At 37.3% G+C, this 20,300-nt stretch overlaps 2 protein-coding genes and 1 long non-coding RNA gene across 5 annotated transcripts in view; 2 read left to right on the top strand and 1 right to left on the bottom strand.

Annotated features, from left to right (window-relative positions):
- The window catches only part of LOC123869709 (CUGBP Elav-like family member 1), a 474,478-nt gene that overhangs the window by 27,668 nt on the left and 426,510 nt on the right, over positions 1–20,300 (top strand). The window contains exon 2 of the mRNA XM_045912710.1: positions 623–654. The gene's annotated coding sequence lies outside the window, so the exon portion shown is untranslated. The remainder of the gene's footprint in view (positions 1–622; positions 655–20,300) is intronic.
- LOC123869715 lies at positions 1,966–11,674 on the bottom strand. The gene is made up of 3 exons (XR_006796952.1): positions 11,615–11,674; positions 2,699–2,701; positions 1,966–1,976 (listed from the first exon to the last, which is right to left on the bottom strand). It is a non-coding gene; the product is annotated as an uncharacterized LOC123869715 (long non-coding RNA).
- Positions 6,439–9,624, top strand: LOC123869713 (zinc finger BED domain-containing protein 5-like). Of its 3 annotated transcripts, XM_045912715.1 has the most exons (3): positions 6,439–6,922; positions 7,033–7,209; positions 7,314–8,706. In XM_045912715.1, exons 2-3 carry the CDS (start codon positions 7,039–7,041, stop codon positions 8,097–8,099), a joined length of 957 nt encoding a protein of 318 aa, XP_045768671.1. In that variant the 5' UTR covers positions 6,439–6,922; positions 7,033–7,038; the 3' UTR covers positions 8,100–8,706. The 3 variants fall into 3 exon arrangements, with proteins under 3 accessions (XP_045768671.1, XP_045768670.1, XP_045768669.1); XM_045912714.1 differs by having other exon boundaries at positions 7,033–9,624; XM_045912713.1 differs by having other exon boundaries at positions 6,439–7,209; positions 7,314–9,624.

Here is a 20,300-nt window from a genome sequence, read left to right as displayed (position 1 = left end):
TTAAACTGTTGGGCCGTGAAAAGGTAGCAGACAGACAGACAGACACACTTTCGTATTTATAATATTAAAAGTATGGAAGTATGGATTACTAACCCGTATCTTTTAATAAATAGTATATTGTTACAATTTATGTATTTTCAAAGACCTCTATGTACGAGTTACCTATTAATTACGTAGGACAAAAAATATTGTAGCCTACAAATCGTTTTTGCTACGATTTTGCTTCTTATATCAACGCCTCTATTAACATTGATTCCTTCAAATCATGAATGAATAGGTATTTTCCTTTTCTATTCAGTCTAATGATTTTAAGCCTACTTCGTGGTTTCTATGAGTCTACATCATCAATTACCATTAAGTATAACTTGCAGTCATGCGCCAGTCTAGGTCTATAAATAGGAGTATTTAAGGAAGTGCTCGGTTCGTTTTGTATGACCTATACGATGACCTAATACAATGCAGCGTTTCCCGAAGCAATACAGGTAGGTATATTACTGCTAGAAAAGCTGCATTGACTCCTGTAGGTGCTATAAAAGTTACATAAAACTCCCCGACCTTTGTGTAAGAGAATAGAAAACCCGCACGATTGGCACAATTAAAGATTAAACCGTATTCATTGCAGGTGCTCAACAGACGGCAAGCTGGCGCACATAAGTGAGTATAATACTCGTTACTATGAGTTTTATCGCTTTCGGACATCGAGTATTTAACACTTAGAGCAGCTGCACGTCTTTGCTGGTACAGCCAACTACGCTGAAAACATGATCGACGGAAACAGTTTTGGAATATTAAACAATTGAAAAGAGCAACCGCCGAGTTTATTGCTGGTTCTTCTCGGTAGGAACGGCATTCCGAACCAGTGGTAAATTATTTGACGATTCAAAAGCACTTGTAAAAGTTTATTTGAATAAAAATCTATTCTATTCTAATCTTAAATTTCCAAAATCGAATACATAAAAATAATGAAAATAAAAAGAATATAATTTATTAATATTTAATATTGTAGATAACGGGTATATACCATGATTAATTTGGTGTTTTTAACTACTGATATTTCGACTCAGTTGCATGAGTTGTGGTAACGAAGCGACGGGTTTTTGATATTGGTTGAAAGTGACTGAAAAGTGATACTAAAGAGGAGGCCTAGGAAAATCTTAGACGTTTATGCACTGCTGAGAGTATAATGCACATCATTCACTTGAAATAAACTCGCATCTATCTCAATTAATTTTCTAACAGCATCCGTGGTATCATTGCCAGAAATGGTTGCTCTAAGGGTTATGTATACTCAATGCATTCGGGCCAGAGAATAAAGGCGTACGGGGTCCTTATCGCGAGTCTGTTTGAACCCGTTAATTGTTATTTCGCGAACGTTTGGCTTAAGGAGTGAGTTTGGAGGTCCTTTTGTTTTGTACCTAGTTGCTTTATAAACCAACGTACATATTGTGGCTTGAAGTAGGGTTCGGTATGACCTTAGGCTTAGGGTCATAGATATCGCAGTCTAGTAATGATTTGAATCCTTTATCACTATGCAAACATCAGGTACCTATCACACTAGATGGTAGTTTATCCATCAGTCACCTATCGAGTGACGGCGAGTAAAGTCGAGGTGCGGCGAGTGGAGGCGAGTAGTAAGAGAATAGTATTCTGAGGTTTAACGATTAGAATCGAAATTGCACTCTTAGTCTAGTCGTATGTGGAAGGATCTGGGAGTCCACCGCATGATTATCCCATAAAAATCTGTCATCGAGAGATAAATGAAAAGGGGTAACGTTCCTCAGCAATGAGGATAGATGATAGAGTGTGTGTGGGGGAGAGAGTAAGGTTGACAATATTATAATAACACCACAATTCACAAGGCAACAAGTAGCTCTAAGAAAGCCCTACTTTCTATGATTTAACGTCACCATAGCATTCATACTTGACATAGAATCGTCAATTCAGAATGAAGCTGAGAGCTTCCTCACTCTAGTTTACTCTGATAATCCATAATTAAATAGATGAGACCATAGGTATAATATAGGAGAAAATATTTTTTAATTCAAACAAAGGAAATCCCTTTATAATTCCTCTAAAACCAAAAGCGAGGGTACTACAGCAATATTCCAGATAGTAGGTATGGTACATTGGACCAAAAAACCACATCCACATCTGGCTTAGCGTAAGCGGCTTAAAAACTGAATCAAATATTCGCCGAAAGATTTTCGGTAAATTTCTTTCCTTTCGCCATTGATATACAAGCTATAGATAATTACGTACAATGACCATCTGTTTAGTCTAGCGTGAATAAAAGAAATGCACTAAGAAAAAAAACCGTCATAAGTTTTGTATTTGTGGGAAAACTTAATTTTAATTTACAAAAAGATTTACTACAAAAGGAATTGTTATTGATTATTATTTTTCATGTATTACCAAAATTTTTTTTTTTTGTGTTTCTAAGTTACTTTTGTAATTCTAACATATTGATTGTAATTAGTTTGTACTTATTATTACAGGGCATGACATGTTGTCTTTGGGTTTACAAATATTTTAGTATTATACTAGATATTTGTAAATTTTTATTTAGCGTTTATTTCTTCAAAAAATTACGCTGCTCCATTAATCTTGAGGTACAAATGTTTTAAAGACATTACATCATAATCATAGAAGTATTCCTATCTTCTCTTAAGCTTAGTACGTTGGTACAAGAATTTCGCACCAACTGGGACCAATTTTGCACAGTACCCGGAAGGAAATATTGTACATCGACCTTTAGAAAGAGACAGCGGTTTCGTAGAGCGTTGTCGCTGTCGTTGAGACCGATAAAACGTCACATAGGCATGAGTGATAGAGACAACGTTCTACGAAGCCGAAGTCTCTTTCTAAAGGTTGATGTACAATATTTCCTGCCGGCTACACTGTAATCTACTGTAACAAATGGAAATCTGTTTCTTTGGAATCACATAACATCATTGGGTGTTAGACAAAAAAAACAAAAGGGTTTTCTCCGTTCACAAATGTACGTTTTTAAGGCTTTATTCAAATAGTATTTGCGTTAAGCCCCCGTTAATATCATAAGAGGAGAAAGTTTCCCACGTTTGTTGGAGTTTAAAAGAAATACGAGAAAAGTTTCCCCCACCGGCGTGAGTTTATTGACTTTACAGGATTATTGAACGTATCCCACTGCGTATTTGTACGAACGTACGTTATCATATGAAAATTTCTCGTGTTCTACACAAATAGTTGTCGCCACCTACATTTTAGCTGTCAGATAAAGAACAAAAGAATATTTCTAAGAGCAAGGAAAGCATTTCGTGTCCGTGATAGAACTCCACCAATATATTTTTCTATAGAATCTATAATGAATATAAGAATCTGTAAATTACTACGACTTTGTTCGCGTGGATTTAGGTTTTTAAAAAGCCCGTGAAAACCCGTTCGTTTTTCGAAATAAAAAGTAGCCTATATCACTCTCCATGGTTTTAAATTCTATCCAAGGAAAAAAATCTGTCGATTTATTGCTTTGAGATGATTGAAAAGCAAACCAACAAATAAATACACTTTCGCAATTATAATTTAAGTAGGATTCATCTTGAGGAAATCTGCATGCCTGAGAGTTCTACATAATGTTCTCAAAGGTGCGTGAAGTCTGCCAATCCACACTTGGCCAGCGTGGTGGACTATGGCCAAAGCTTTCTCTTTCTGAAAGGAAACATGTGCTCAGTAGTGAGCTGGTGGTGGATCGATGATGATGATGATGATGATGATGATGATGATGATGATGTACTGGCCGTAGATTCACCACCAACAGATAGTGACTTTTGATAGCGCAAAGGAAGTTCTATTTGAATAAAGAACATTTTGATTTGAAAATAAGCAAAAGTTGGATGCAAAAGTTTTTCGTGTAGACGGAAACAGACTGCCAGTAATATAAAACTACAGTTGGATTTGCGTAAAGTTAAATAAACGATCTGTTACTTTGACAGCGAACCGCGTCCCGACTGTGGCTAAAGTGTGACAATCAATATTTAAAAGTAAACCCGGGGGAGTCGATGAAGTTGAATAGATTGCTTTGCGGGTAAAAGATGGATCTATGGTTGGATATAATTTTATATCGATTATTTATGACAAGTTTCTTTTGTTGTCTACTACATTATACAAAGAGAGTCTTCGTCATTCAATAGCATCCGAAAATCTTTATATCGTCGGTCCATCAAGCTTGAGGTCTTACGAGAGCTCACTCCGGGATATGTGTTTCCAGCGGTTATCCGTTCTGGAGTACAAAATAAAAATAAAATAGTCAATCAAAACAAAAATGTCAACACACCTTTTTGCAATGCCCTTTGTATAGCCTCCGATAGAGATAAATGTGAAGGAAGTGATAAGAAGTGAGAAGAAGAAGATACTATATTAAGTGATAGACGATGGTGCCTAGTAACAAATGTTAGGGTTATACATATAAATAGTGGTATTCCAAACTTTCTACTTTCAACATTACTTTCCTTTAGCAGAGTTATGAAAAAGAACTAGAAAACTACATCGTACAACTACACAAGAAAGATCGTTTAAACTACTACACACAGTTACGAGTGCTACGCCAGAAAGAACGTCGTAACTACGAGTACCTGCACTACGCGCAGTCACTACGGCAAAAGATTTCTTGGAGAAAGATTTCCCAACAAAGTTAAATGAAAACTGCCTCGCCGCGGGCGTCTCACACGACCGACGACCGTGTCGAGATTCAACGTGAAGTGGAAAGGATTTAGGGGCACGTGAGCCTTGTACCGCTTTATTTGGAAGTACTCCAACAGATTTGGGGTTGCAATAATCTATTTTCATATATATTAGACTAGTATTTGCTTTACAGGCTTCAACTTATAACATTATACATACATACATATAGCAGTTTACAGATTTTTGTTCATAGAATTCTATTTTTAACCGACTTCAAAAAGGACAAGGTTCTCAATTCGTCGGAATCTTTTTTTTTTAACTTAATTCGTTTAGTAATTTGATTTTAGGATAGCTGAAATTTTAACTAATGGTAAGCGATGATGCAGTCTAAGATGGTGAAGGCTTACTTAGACGTAGGAAAACAGTTAAATTAAAACTAAGAAGTACCTATAAACAGTTTCTATACGACGTCGTACTGGAACAAATCCATACTATAAATATTATAAATCCGAAAGTGTGTCTGTCTGTCTGCTACCTTTTCACGGCCCGATTTTGACGAAATTTGGTACAGAGTTAGCTTATATCCTGAGGACGGACGCTACTTTTTATCCCGGAAAATCAAACAGTTTCCACGGGATCTTTAAAAACCTAAATCCACGCGGATAAGTCGCGGGCATCCTCTAGTACTTACTAATAGTAAACTTAATAATAACTTTCTTAATATAATTAATTATAATATTATTAGGATAATGTTACACAAATTACTCCTGTCGGGATTCGTATCCGGGACGTCCCACTTAGCCCACAGTAATTAACCATTTCGCCAGTGAGTCGTCATAAAGTTATACTTCTTATTACAATTATTTATATCTGCATATCACTACATAGTATAAAACAAAGTCGCTTCCCTGTCTGTCTGTCCCTATATATGCTTAGATCTTTAAAACTACGTAACGGATTTTGATGCAATTTTTTTAATAGATAGAGCGATTCAAGAGGAAGGTTTATATGTATAATACATGCATCCTAAATTCACGCGGGCGTAGCTGCGGGCATCAGCTAGTAGAATAGATACTTCAATCAATATCAAAGCTGTTTAACGAAGGTTATTAACATCAGCTAAACATGCTGCTTTGGTTTCTCTTAGAAAACAGCCCAAACAGTAATCAACACAGATACACCAAGATTCAGTTCCTCATTTCGACACTCAAAGACTTGACTCATTTTCCTTGCCTCGGGGCCTTTCCAAGATCGATCTGTATTAGCCAGCGCACTGTAAACTGTTGATTCTTGCAAGCAATTGTAAGAACATTTTGGGATTCATTTATTTAGTGCACTACCTATTTTCCTAATGAAAAATCTATCCTCCAAAATTATATGCAATACATTATTTCTTAACCCAACGGCGCCCAATACATAAATACCTAAATAGGCTTGAAAGCAATCACACCAAATAGTAGGTGACTATGCAGCCTAAGGTGGAACGCGTCTGCCTAGAAGGAGCCTATTCATCTCTTTTAGGGTTCCGTACCTCAAAAGGAAAAACAGAACCCTTATAGGATCACTTTTTGTTGTAGATAACTACTTATACCAAGTGGGGTATCACATATTATGAAAGGCAATTGTACATACTAAAATAGATTGTTATTTATTTTTATTCATAATAGTTTTTGATTTATCGTGCAAAATGTTGGAAAAAATACCCGAGTACGGAACCCTCAGGGCGCGAGTCTGACTTGCACTTTGCCGGTTTTTTTTTGATGGTATCAATATTGTAGCTCAGCGGTTCCCAAAAGGTGTTCCGCGGAACCCTGAGGTTCCGTGAAAGACCCTCAGGGGTTCCGCGAAAATTCAAGATTTCCATATTGTAAATCGTTTCACTTGTGATAATATTAAATTGACGTAATTTATTATTCATTTTCAATCAACTTGTTTTAAAATATTGCATTCCAAAATTCCATTTAGGCGCCATGTAGGTAGGTAGGTACGCTGTGCGTGTCACGTGTCGCGTCGCCCGGTCGCGCCGCTCGTCGTCCTCCCACCGCCCGCGCCGCTCGTCGTCCTCCCACCGCCCGCGCCGTTCGTCGCTCTCCCGCCGCCCGCGGCATACCGCGGCAGCTTGCGACCATTCAGTTGAGTCAATACGATTACTAGGACTGCACGTGATCAAGTTTTTGATACCAAATTTTAAAACTCGAAAATAAGCTAAGAATAAATTCCGTACCTAGATAGTGATTGTTTATAGTTTTACGAGCACTGTTTTAAGCAGGTATGTTTTTATTATTTTTACGTATTATAATGATAAATCAAATGCTACTTATAATAGTTCCACAAAAACAGGTCGTTTTTGCCTAAAATATTGCTGTGTTTTACTTACAGTTCACGATGGATAAATGGCTAAAACCTGGGATTGCTAAGGGGAAACGTGGTGCTAGCTTTGTGGACAGTAATGTTAATACTTATCAATCTAATCAAGCTTTTGACCAAGTCTCATCTTCACCAGAAGGAGAGACAATTGAAAAAAAAACGGAAATTACCAGTGGTGCTAGTTGTTCAGTAAGAACTTAATTCTATTTTTTATAATTTATTTCAATTTGTTAAAGTTACACGTATGTGTCCGCGCTTATACGAACTGTTTTTTATTGCATTTTTTTTTTCAGGGTATTGGTACGGAAGACACTTTTGTTGAACAAAATCAGCAAAACACAGTGATACCATCTACTACCGACCATACTGAACGTCAAGCGGGAATATCTTCAAAAAAGAGAAAATATGATGAGTCCTATCTGTCCTATGGATTTATACCGATAGGGAATGCTGAAAATCCTGATGGAAAATGTGTTGTTTGCAGCAAGATTTTGTTGAATAGCTCCCTGGCACCTGCAAAGCTTAAGCGTCACCTTGATACTAATCATCCTCACCTCAAAAATAAAAACATTAGTTTTTTTGAAAGACAAAGAGATGTACATCAAGCAAGTGTGACCGCTTTACAAAAATATGCAAAAACTGATAATGAAAACGCCACGAAAGCCTCATTCATGCTAAGTTATAAGATTGCACGAGCTGGAAAACCTCACACAATAGCCGAGGATTTTTTGAAACCATGCATGACTGAAGTTGTTGCCTGCTTGCTTGGAGAGGATTCAGCTAAGAAAGTGGCAACGGTACAGTGTTCGAACAACATCGTATCTGACCGTATTCATAAGATTTCAGACCACATTGAAGATGAATTGATTGATAGATTGAAAGAGAGCAATGCATTTGCAATGCAACTGGACGAAAGTACGGATGTTGCCGGACTAGCAATACTGCTAGTTTTTGTCAGATATCCATACAGAGAATCTATCGAAGAAGATTTGTTTCTCTGTGCTCCTTTGGAGGCCAATACAACTGGAGAAGAAATTTTTAAAGTTATTGATGAATACATGAAAAAAAAACAAAATTGATTGGAATAAATGTATTGATGTATGCAGCGATGGAGCTGCAGCCATGATTGGTAAAGTAAAAGGAACAGTGTCAAGAATTAAAACTGTTGCGCAAAATTGTACTAGCAGTCATTGTATTTTACATCGTCATGCTCTTGCCGTGAAAAGAGTGCCATCTGATTTAAAACAAGTCCTTGATCAAGCCGTACAAATCGTCAATTTTGTGAAAACACGTCCACTGCAGTCAAGGCTATTCAAAAAAACGTGTGAAGACATGAAAAGTCAGCATCAATCACTCCTTCTACACACGGAAGTGAGGTGGCTTTCCAGAGGAAGGGTTTTAAACAGATTATATGAATTGCGCGATGAACTGAAAGTTTTCTTACAGACCCTTCCTTCGCCTGCAAGTGCTAGCTATCTTGAACTGTTACGAGACGAGCGATGGTTGATGAGATTGGCTTATTTGGCTGACATATTTGATAAACTGAACACAGTGAGCAGCTCTTTGCAGGGAAGAATGATAACCATATTTACAGTGAGTGACAAAGTATCTTCATTGAAAGAGAAAATCGCCTTGTGGATTGAATGTCTTGGACAAAAAAGGTATGAGTGTTTTCCACTACTTGAGCAATTTCTCAAAAAATATAATCATCTTCAAATCGCTACAGACGTAGAGATAAGTATACGTGAACATTTGACAAACCTAAAAACATCTTTGGAGGAATATTTTCCAGAAGAAAAGCTTCGGTTACGGGAAATCGAATGGGTCCGAAATCCATTTAGGATTAGTACCAAACCTTTAACACTGACTGTATTGGAATATGAAAATTTAATTGATATTAAAAATTCATCCACACTCCAACAACTTTTCGAATCTGAAGCTATCATGAACCCGAGTCAATTTTGGATTGGCCTGAAAAACGAATACCCGGGCATTGCTGAAAAAGCTATCATAGCATTACTCCCATTTGTGACAACTTACAGATGCGAGGCTGGGTTTTCAGCGTACGCCTACACGAAAAATAAGTTTAGGAGTAGGTTGAATGCTGCACCAGACCTCCGCATCCAATTGTCGGACATAAAACCTGACTTCGATGTAATTTTAAGGAAAACTATGAAGAGATTTCATTCATCACATTAAAATTTTTGTAATTACCTTTTCTTCTAACTAAGTAAATATTTTTATCTTAAAAAGTCTTTCTCTTAACATCAAACTTTGCGGACACCAATCCAAAAAGCCTCAGATGGTGTGATTTCACGAAAAAAAATGTTGCTGTTAAGGCGGAAATATACTTACGTGGCGTGGCATGTCGTGGCGCGCCAGGATCATACGTTTTCATACATTTGACAGGACGTGACACGACAAGGCATACAAGTATGTCTTTAACCATATTAAATGTATGAAACCGATATGCTTCTGGCGCGCTACCACACGCCACGAGATGTAAGTGTATTTCCGTCTTTAGTTTACTTCTTACTAAAAGCTAGGGTTCCGCCGAAAAATGGTGAAACAAAAAGGGTTCCGAAGCCAAAAGAATTCGGGAACCGCTGTTGTAGCTGACGCGAAAATAGAAACCGGATGGGCATTACCTGTATTATAACAGCAATACGAGGAAGCGAACATTTTTAACATTAATTATAAGAAAAAGCAGACGTTCCTAATTCAATGTCTATTTTTATTATCTTTGATGGATTGTAATAAACTTCATAATATATTTTTTATATACATCGCTTCCACAATGAGACGTAAAACGAAATTGAATATGTTATAATACAAGTGTAAATTAAAAATTTATAACACCCCCGACAAGTAAAGGTTACAGTAACTAGAAAAGACCGAAAGACCTGATAACTTTCAAACGGCTGAACTGATTTTCTTGGACTATTCCGCGCCTACGATCTAAAGTATCTGAGTTTTCCAAAACATCATTTTCAAATAAATAATTATGTATTTAGGCAACGTCCATCTTGACAGCTTGACATTTGTCAATTAACATAATATTATGAACCTAACGGTTATCTAACCTTCTTTTCTCCAAGAAAACTAGAAAAGAGCTGATAACTCTTAAACGGCTGAACCAATTTTTTTGGATTATAGCTAAGAACACTCTCGATCAAGCCACCTTTCAAACAAAAAAAAGTAAATTAAAATCGGTTCATTCGTTTAGGCGCTACGATGCCACAGACAGATACACAGATACACAGACACACAGATACACACGTCAAACTTATAACACCCCTCTTTTTGGGTCGGGGGTTAAAAATACTTCTAATAATAATTTATTACTGTATATAATATCGCTGTCATTTTGTTTGATAGATGTATAATAAAATGGAATTAACTTTGGCAGTCGAATTTTCTTTATTTTTCTTTTATCGGTAATATACTTTGTGACCTGTAATGTCTTAGTAATTATAAATAAGTATTATATACTATATAGTATAAGGAATGAATTGTTTAGTGGGTGGCTTCAGACGCAGCTACTAATGATAAGGCTGTTTCGTCAATTTTTTTAATAAGTCGCTCATCGAGCTAGGGCTATTTTAGGAGTTTTCTTGAGGGATAAGATCCAAAATGAGGAAATCCGCAGGAGAACCAAGGTCACTGATATATCCCAAACTATTAGCAAGCTGAAGTGGCAGTGAGCAGGCCATGCCTGTTGTAGAGGCGATGGACGTTGGAGCCGGAAAATCCTTGAGTGGAGACCGCGTATGCAAGCGTAGTGTGGGACTACCTCCAGCACGGTGGACTAACGATATAAAGCGGCTGACGCGAAGTGGCTGGATGAAGATATCTGAGGACCGGGTGTGGTGGCGTTCTTCAGGGAAGGCCAACAGTGGACGTCCGCAAGCTGATGATAATGATGATGATCATCTGCCATTTAATGATGAAGCATGGCCAATGCTTCATCATTAATTGGCAGATCATCAGTGCAATACTTATTTTGACAGCTTCATAGGATACGATTTTTGCTCAGAATGATCATCATCATTTTTATCATTTCATTAATTCGTGGTTTTTTCATGAGCATTGGCATTAAAATATTACTCTTTAACTAACTATTTTCACGTTTCATCTCGTTCACGATTTCGCTCCAATTACGGCGGGTAGTGAAACGCTAGGCGTCGCACCGGTACGGTTTCACCCCTTTAGCAGGGATAGGGTTTCCTCCAGCGATATAAATGTTCTACTAGATGGAGCGTTTCATAGCAACATGTTGAAACGAATCATAATATGATCCACTCTAGCGGCAAAGCTGTACCGTGAAGCGATTTAGCGTTCTTGTACGATGCCGCGTTGAAACCGTTTGGGGGGAAACCTTCTTGACTTGGAGGGGAAACTGATGCTGGAAGGACATTCTATAATATCTGAGCGGTTTAAATCAGAAACGAGGAGGTAAATCACTTCATAGGAGTGTTTGTAGGAATGCGTACGAGTAACTACTCATATATGTATAATAACTTGAATAGTAATTTAGAATTACTTATCGCACAAGTTTAATTTTTATATATGGACTGAGTCTAAAGCGCATAACGATGGTCAGGAGTGCGAACACCGATGTTCGTTGAAATATTTTGTTACTATGAAGCGCCGCATCTATTGAACATTTACGTGTCTCTGGTTTCCTCGTGAACCAACGACCTTTGCTTTGTGGTACAAATTATTGTTACAATAATTAATAAACCCACGCAGCGATATTAAATTACACGTGATTTCGTCGAATATTAACAATTTTAATTATTAAGTATAATAGTTGAGTATTCAATTTCTTTATTTTATAAAGATTTCATTTATAATAAAATGCAAGGCGTAGGTAGTAGGTACCTATGTGAATGAAAAATTCTTGTGAGAGATTTCCTCAGAAGAATTTTTCATGCCTGAGATTTCTCCATAATGTTTTCAAAGGAGAGTCAAGTCTGCCATTCCGAACTTGTCTATGGACTATGACCTAAACTCTTCTTATTCTGAGAGGAGTCCCGTTCTTAGTAGTGGGTCGGCGATGACAAGAGATAATGATGGTGATTTTAATGACAGTAATATTTCGAATGAAAAACATATCATTTTTTGTTAGGTTGAAAAACCAATACTTTTACAGAATTTATTTTATAGAATAATTGCTTTTGAATTGAATAGAATCAATCTAACTTATTTAATAGGTATATAATATAAAATATTGTGTATTCTCTAATAACAATGGCTAACTTTGATGATGAAACATCACAAGGGCTGGTCTAATTGACAGTTCTGTGAGTAATCGAGTTAGGCGGCACTTTGCGAGATTAGAATCGCCGCAGTTCCGAAACACGGAATCACGAAGTACTAAACTTGCTCTAACTTTTTTAGCGCAGCTGTTAGAATACCTACCCCAAAAACTGACCTGGGTTCTATTCTTGGCTAGGTTTATTTTAAAACTCGCATTTGATTTTTGTATTATACGATTTTAATGCTGTATTCACAATTTAGAATATTTCGCTAGGAAGAAGTAAACAATTTTCACATTTAAGTATTCCACAAATTAGGTTAGGCAATTTTAAGGGCAGCTAGCAGACATCCCTTGTACACTTTAACAGGGCTCTCTCCGTCACTCGCTTCATACAATCGTAGTTCTAATTTCATTTGAATATTAAGCAACCAAAGCCCATGAAATTTTGCAGACATATTCTAGAAACTAATATCTGTGTCTTCATGGACTTTGGTTGCTTAATATTCAAATGAAATTGGAACTACGTTTGTATGAAGCGAGTGATGGAGAGACCCCTCTTAATACAAGGTGATGCCTGATCAAGCGAAAATTTACCATCTCTACATAGTATAAAACAAAGTCGCTTTCCGCCATCTGTCCATCTATACGCTTAGATCTTTTAAACTACGCAACAGATTTTAATGCGGTTTTCACCATTAGATAGAGCAATTCAAGACTAAGATTTATATGTTTAGTTTAATATTGTTTTGTATTAAATTGTTGAAATACGGCGATAATTATTGTTCAAGATGACGAAAGAAATCAAGTCGATTGAGAGCTGTCTTATTCTATATATTAAAAAAAAATAACCACATAGACACCCACTGATATAATTGCACCCATGCAAAGCCAGGCCGCTCGCTAGCCCATAATAAAACACGCATTGGTACCGACTCATAAAAAAAAAAAAATTTATTTTTTATATCGTCACACAAATTGAATGGCAAACGTTTGTTTTGTACGGCCGCATTAATACCACTCGTAAACGCGATTATCGAATAAAAGCGCTCCAAACAAGCCATCAATTTCAATAAAATGATGATTGAGGACAAAAAAACCGTCATCCATCACCCGTGTCATTTTGACAGCGAGTCGGGGTGACCACACGCTCCGTACCCCCGAATATTTGGGAGGCGTTATTAAAAAATGCCTTATTTAGGGTGCGCGGCATTCAAGTCAGCACAATATTGACTATTGTTTGCATAATTGTTGTTTGAAAAAAATTGTAAAATATGAATCTACGGAGCCCAGAATAACACAAAACAAGCTCAGTGAAATTCATCATAAAAAGGCTCATCAGTCATCTTACAAAAATTGCTAAAGCTGAATTTTTGTATAAACCTCTGCTCTTGCTCAAATCCAAATAGCAAGTCCCCATTCAGGCCTCTAGGGCCTCTTGGGCCTGTTAGGCCTGGTATCCACTTCAACGGAGCGGAGATATGTTGTATAGTCAACCAATCAGATTTTTAAAAGATCACGTGATATTTTTTTCATGTCGTCTATTATGAATCTGATTGGTTGACTGAACACATCTCCCCTTCTCTCTGCCTAGGTGAATACCTAATTATATAAAAAAAAATTATATATAAAAAATAATAATTTGATAGTGTTTATTTAAATCTGTTTTTGTCACCTTTTATTTCATGTTGTAAAAGAATAACAGCAAGAAATTTAAACATTGTCTAATAATACCTAAAAACACCATAGTAGCACCGTAGGTAAAATATGTGAACTTTTGAAACCAAGGACAGGTTTGCACAATTAACTTGCTTTATGGTGAGCAAAAATTAGGCTTAGATTGACACACACTTACCTAAAAAACTCTTCTATTGTACCTACTCTTCTTATTCTTCTATCTTAGAAGATGCTCAAGTTATACGTGCCTTAATACAAACCGGAAAAACATTCATCGCCTTACACTTTTGTATCAAAATGTTGTTCAAGAAAGGTTTCGAGCTAAATCAGAACTACGCATCTATATTTATGAGGATGTACCTACAAAATGTATCTTACAAAGAATTCACAACAAAGTAAAACAAAAAACTGTCCCGCCCCAGGCTCCTCCGAGCGTGTCAAGATTCATAGCAAAAGTGGAAAGGATTTAGTTTAGAGGCACGAGGGTCATGTCGTTCTGAACAATTTATGTCAACAAAGCTACGTACAGTACAACTGCTACTGACTCTTGTCTGCGTTCTTGATATTTTATTTTTGTACAAAAAATCTGAAACTGAAAGGTCGGCAAATGCTGCTCTGTGCTGGTCGGCTCTGGTGCTGCAAATGTTTATCGGCGGCGAAAATCACTTAACACCAGGTGATCCGCTTGCTCGTTTGCTCGCTATTTTTTAACAAAAAAACCACGATAGTTCAATGATAGATAGAACAGTGCTCTGGCTGACAGTCTTCTAGAATGATTAGAATACTGAAGTATCTAGATTCCTGTTACAGTCAGTCCCAGAATGTTCTAAAACGTCTATCGCTTCTAAATATCTAGTCCTATAATATTGTCCAGTCCGTCAATGTATCCTGAAACTTCCAGTGTCAAAGGGTCCACCGATACGTCTAGTGTTTTAATATTTACAGGAACGCCTAAGTTACCTAATAATATTCTCCTGAAGGAATTTTGAGAAAGACTACACAAGTTTCAAACCCCAATTTTACTTCTCTTAGGAGTTGAATTTTCGAAAATCCTATCTTAGCGGATGTCTGCGTCATAATAGCTATCTGTATGCCCAGCCCGACCCGTGCAGTAGTTTGAGCTGCGTGTTGATATATCAGTCAGCCAGTCAGTCAGTCAAATTTTCCTTTTATATAATTTACTAGAGGATGCCCGCGACTTCGTCCGCGTGGATTTATGTTTTTGAAGATCCCGTGGGAACTGTTTGGTTTTCCGTGATAAAAAGATGTCTATATCAATAACATGGACGCAAGCTACCTCGGTACCAAATTTCATACAAATCGGTTGAGCGGATGAGTCTTTAGGAATCCCGTGGGAACTCTTTGATTTTCCGGGATAAAAAGTAGCCTATGTCCGTCCCCGGGATGTAAGCTAACTCTGTACCAAATTTCATTCAAATCGGTTCAGCGGTTGAGCCGTGAAAACGTAGCAGACAGACAGACAGACACACTTTCGCATTTATAATATTAGTATGGATTTAGACAACGCTCATCACTGTGCTAGGAAGGTCTCAAATCATGATAATTCGGAATAGAGGACCCCTTTCTCGAAATAGTCTGTCTATATCGTATTGATTGGTCGCAAACTCGTCAGCTATGCGAATGGCATGCCAGCTATGCTGCGACCGACACAGGCTATAGCCGGACAAAGCGGCTCCCATGTATAAAAGCCTCGGAATTGGGGCAAAGGCTTTATATCTAAAGGATTTTGATGTGATCATTAATTACGCATCGTCCTTTGTTTCACCTCGCCAAATTGAAAATTATTCACATTTCTGAATATCTCACCTACTTTTATCAGAAATGGGTTCTGAACGGAAAATCGTCCCCCTGTTGACCATTTTTAGAGTTCCAAACCCAAAGGATGTCAATGAGACCCTATTATTAAGCCTCTAAGCCTCTTCAGTCTGTTCGTCTGTCAGTCAGCGGGAATCTCATGAACCGTAATAAGTCATAATGATCTATACACCGCCGACTCACTACAGAAAACGGTTCTTCTCTCAGAAAGAGAAGGGGATTGGCCATAGTCTATCACGCTGGCCATGTTCAGATTAGCAGACTTCACACATTTTTGACGACATTATGGGGAACTCTCAGGTGTGCAGGTTTCTGCACACATAACTCCGAAAGTTACAGATGTAATACTTAAGTAGAGTTTTCAGTGTGTATTTCTATTAAAAGGTGCTGCTCTTAGTGAAAAAACTTGCTATTAGATTCCAAGGTTGGTAAATTGAGTTTTAACGCTACGAATCGCTTCTGTGAAAACTGTTGACATTTGAACGGAAACAAAATTACGGCGAAAGCATTATGGAAACCATTTATGAAAGTAGTTGTGAAATGTTTTGTAAAATGTCAACGATTGATGTAACATACAGGCAAACTATGAAAAACCTAAACGGTACATTAATGGACTAGAAAATATAAAAAATTTGAAAACCTACGTAATTCTCTTGTGAAAAGTCTGTCTACATGGCAATCGGGGTATGGGGTGGGGAGACGCCCTGCACACTTGGACTGTTGTTTGGGTGTGCAGGGCGTCCCCATCCCAATTGCCATGTCGACCTGTCGCGTACTATACTTTAGCATCGTTAAGGTGACTGTTCACAGGGAGTGACACAATGTGTGAGTGAGAGAGTTCTGTGAGTTAGAAAACGTTCGGCTGAAACTACCCTAGCTCCTCCGCCTAAATATAAATCAATCTTCAAAACCAAAAAAAAAAATTACCCGTCAAAGTCAAGACGCAAGAACAAAACAAAGAACAACCCTCGTACCAAGTGGAGCGTGTTTTGCGTAACTCACTTACGACTATTCAATTTGGGCGGGTGTATTTTTGAATCAATTTCCCGGTCGACTTATCACATTTGGTTCGCGCGTGTTCGTGCGTGTAGCTTCATGACACCGCGACGCGTCCGTTAAGGCGGAAACAGCGAAAATATTAATTTCGCATCAGGAAAATGCGGGACCCGAAGAGGCATCGATAAAATTGGGCGAATCGAGTGAGAATCGACTGTGAAATTGATTTTACTTCATACATTATACATGTACTTGCAATTTTTTTTTTTTTGCTTTACCTACTATTATATTATTAAGGTCTATTATATGATAATACTAGCTGATGCCCGCGACTTCGTTCGCGTGGATGTAGGTTTTTTAAAATTCCCGTGGGAACTCTTTGATTTTCCGGGATAAAAAGTAGTCTTTGTGCTAATCCAGGGTATAATCTATCTCTATTTTAAATTTCAGCCCAATCCGTCCAGTAGTTTTTGCGTGAAGGAGTAACAAATACACACACACACACATACAAACTTTCTCCTTTATAATATTAGTGTCAAGTGTGATTTTAAGGCACAAACGAATTGTTGACGGTTTCTGAAACAACTGTTCTATCGGAAAAAAATATGCTCTACTCTTACATTTTAGAAACCTACCCTTAAGTCTAGGTGTGTGTCATAACTCATAACACCATGATGTTGATACAAAAATACTAATTTTCCGTAAGAAAAAATGCGAAATGTGAAAAGGTACGAGTAGGTATCGATAAAACAGAGCGAATTGAGTGCGAGTTGCGAAGTATGTGAGTGTATAGGGGTGTGAAATTGACTTTACACCCCACCCCTTATACTTATTTTTTTAGGCAAATTTCCTTTATCCCATACATACTCAAGTTAATTTCAATGCGGCATTGCACCCGAAACAGAGTGAACTAGTGAGTGAGTGAGTGAGCTCTCGGCTGTCAAAAATTAGTTATTTCAGCACTAGGGGTGACGTGATAAAAAATTGAATAATATTTAAAAGGCTGCCAAGACGACTCGTCGTCCAATGTATAACGACAAAAAACGGCTGCCTACCATACCATTAAATATAGGTACCTATTTACTTCTACGTAGGTACCTTGGTAGAGTTGCGTGAACTTTTGTGCTCGCCGTCCGCCATAGCCCTTTGTCCCTTCAGGAAATTCCTAAAAGATCCATGCCATGATTTATAGCTTCAGGGTTCAGCAGACAGTAGTCTTCGGCGCTTCGGGTCACGGATGTGCCACTCGCACAAGATCTATTGCTTTCTTGTTAACCCATTTACATAATAGCTCCTTTAGCCCTTTTCCTCTAAGAGAGGGGATTTTGAAAAAATACAGTTTTTCCAGTGTTTTTGCACTGGGCTATTTTCTTTCATTGTTTGTAGGGAGTTTGTAAAATTTGCAGTGTTTCAGTGTTTTTGCGCTGATTGTCTTTTTCGCTTTATTGCAGTAAAACATTAGAGTATTTAAATGTTTTTAGTCAGAGTGTTTGGTCAGGTTTTGACCATTACATTTTTTGAGTATCTCAGAAACTACGTTCTGCCACAGTCATGGTTATGGTTATAGTATCTGATGATAAAAATCGAGTCATAAATGCGTATAAGGAGCTGGGAGCCCACCGCTTTATGGTTGGACTTCGTCTGTAAGATGAAAAACAGTAGTCAAGTGCGAATCGGACTTACTCATGAAGGATTCCGTACCATCATTTATTAAATTTATTAAATTTTTTGTGGAGTAACCAACAAACTCACGGTTTTCGGATTTTTATCTTTATTTGTGCTATGAGGTCTTGTGCTACCTGCCAAATTTCATGATTATAGGTCACGGGAAGTACTCTACAGGTTTTGATTCCCTTAACGGATACAGCCGTCAGACAGATAGACAACGAAGTGATCCTATAAAGGTTCCTTTTTTATTTGAGGTGCGGATCCCTAAAAGCAAACCTAAATATCTTTTGATTTTTCTCCATCGTTTGTTCTTTAAATATTTCATCGAATTATTTTTATTCCGATACTACAAAACCCACACAGGCCTTTTAGTTTTCACTGTGTCATGGGTCATATTATTATATACGTTAGAATTCTCGGCAAAAGGTATACTCGAATACAAAATTGTGCATAATTTTTAATATTCATAACTTTAGCACGATTTAAAGTTATATTTAGCTCAGTGGCTTTTTATAATCTAAGTTTAATAATTTAATAAACTTAGATTATAATCCGTTGGAATTTCTTAAAATCCTTTCTTGTAAGACACTTTATAAAGAGAATCAATATGCAAAATGAATTATTTATAATAATTAGTATAATATCAATCTGTTAGTTCCTCCTATTATAAATTTAGATAGATAAATATCCATTTGCTGACTAAAATTTCTCAAAACCTACAAATACTCGTACATTTTGTTAATTTCGTTTACATGCACCATTGCATTACAAAAGGCTAAAAAACAAACAAACCACATCAAAGCAACACGTAATTTCATCTCAGGCATCAGATAGCCGAAGGGATATGAGGTACTTAAACGCAAACAATAGTACTCAGCCCCATTCGGGGAACATATTGACAGCGCACCCTAGCCTGAAACGCCTAGGGCAAGTAAATCAATACGTCTTTTATAATGTCAGTACCTACTAAAAATTATTTAGATTGGGTATATGTTTTCCTTTACTGCAACTGTTATTATTGTGTAAACAAACGGTTTGCATCACACTTTCACACTAATATTATAAAGGGGAAAGTTGGTGTGTATGTGTGTGTGTGTGTGTGTGTATGTTTGTTACTCCTTCAAGCAAAAACCACTGAACGGATTTTTCTGAAATTTTTCTGAATTTTCTGAATGGAGATAGATAATATACTGAATTAGCACATAGGCTATTTTTATCCCGGAAAATCAAAGAATTCCCACGGGATTTTAAAAAACCTAAATCCGCGCGGGCGAAGTCGCGGGCGTCAGCTAGTAATTTAATATTATTAATTCAAAACGTGTATGACGTATCTGTTTTTATGACTTCTACATCGTTAAAGCAAGTGATTTTTAATTGCTTCAATACCACTTGCTCGAAAATTGTTGGCGTTAGTAAAACCCGGTCAAGTGCGAGTCGGACTTGCACATGAAGGGCCCCATATCATCGTACAAGAACCAACGCTTTTTTTGTGACCTTGAAATCATGGTTACATAACCATGATTGACGGTTTTTGGATTTTTCCTCTTTTTTTGAGCTATAAGACATTAACTTCTGATTCTAGATCACAGACCACTCCCTTCTGTGTTCTAAATCAACGGGAAGTACTGGGTTTTATATTCCCTTGACGGTTCTTGACAGACAAACAGACAGACAGACAACGAAGTGATCCCATAACTAAGTGTTAACAAAGATTATTTTTTAACTAATATTTACGGGAATTGTCAATGCGACTGTACCAGCAATGGCATGAATAGGCGCGCTCCCTTTAGGAGCGGTTTCTATACGTTCGATATTGGAATTTGCCGATAAAGGATTGGTCAAC

Source organism: Maniola jurtina, chromosome 11 (genome assembly GCF_905333055.1).
Source record: "Maniola jurtina chromosome 11, ilManJurt1.1, whole genome shotgun sequence".
Lineage (NCBI taxonomy): Eukaryota > Metazoa > Arthropoda > Insecta > Lepidoptera > Nymphalidae > Maniola > Maniola jurtina.
The sequence above is the reverse complement of the archived record's forward strand: the minus strand, read 5'-3'. Positions and strand labels throughout refer to the sequence as shown.

What these genes read in the sequence shown, in the direction of transcription:
- LOC123869713 (XM_045912714.1), top strand. Translation starts at nt 8,143, where the DNA reads ATGATTGGTAAAGTAAAAGGAACAGTGTCAAGAATTAAAACTGTTGCG.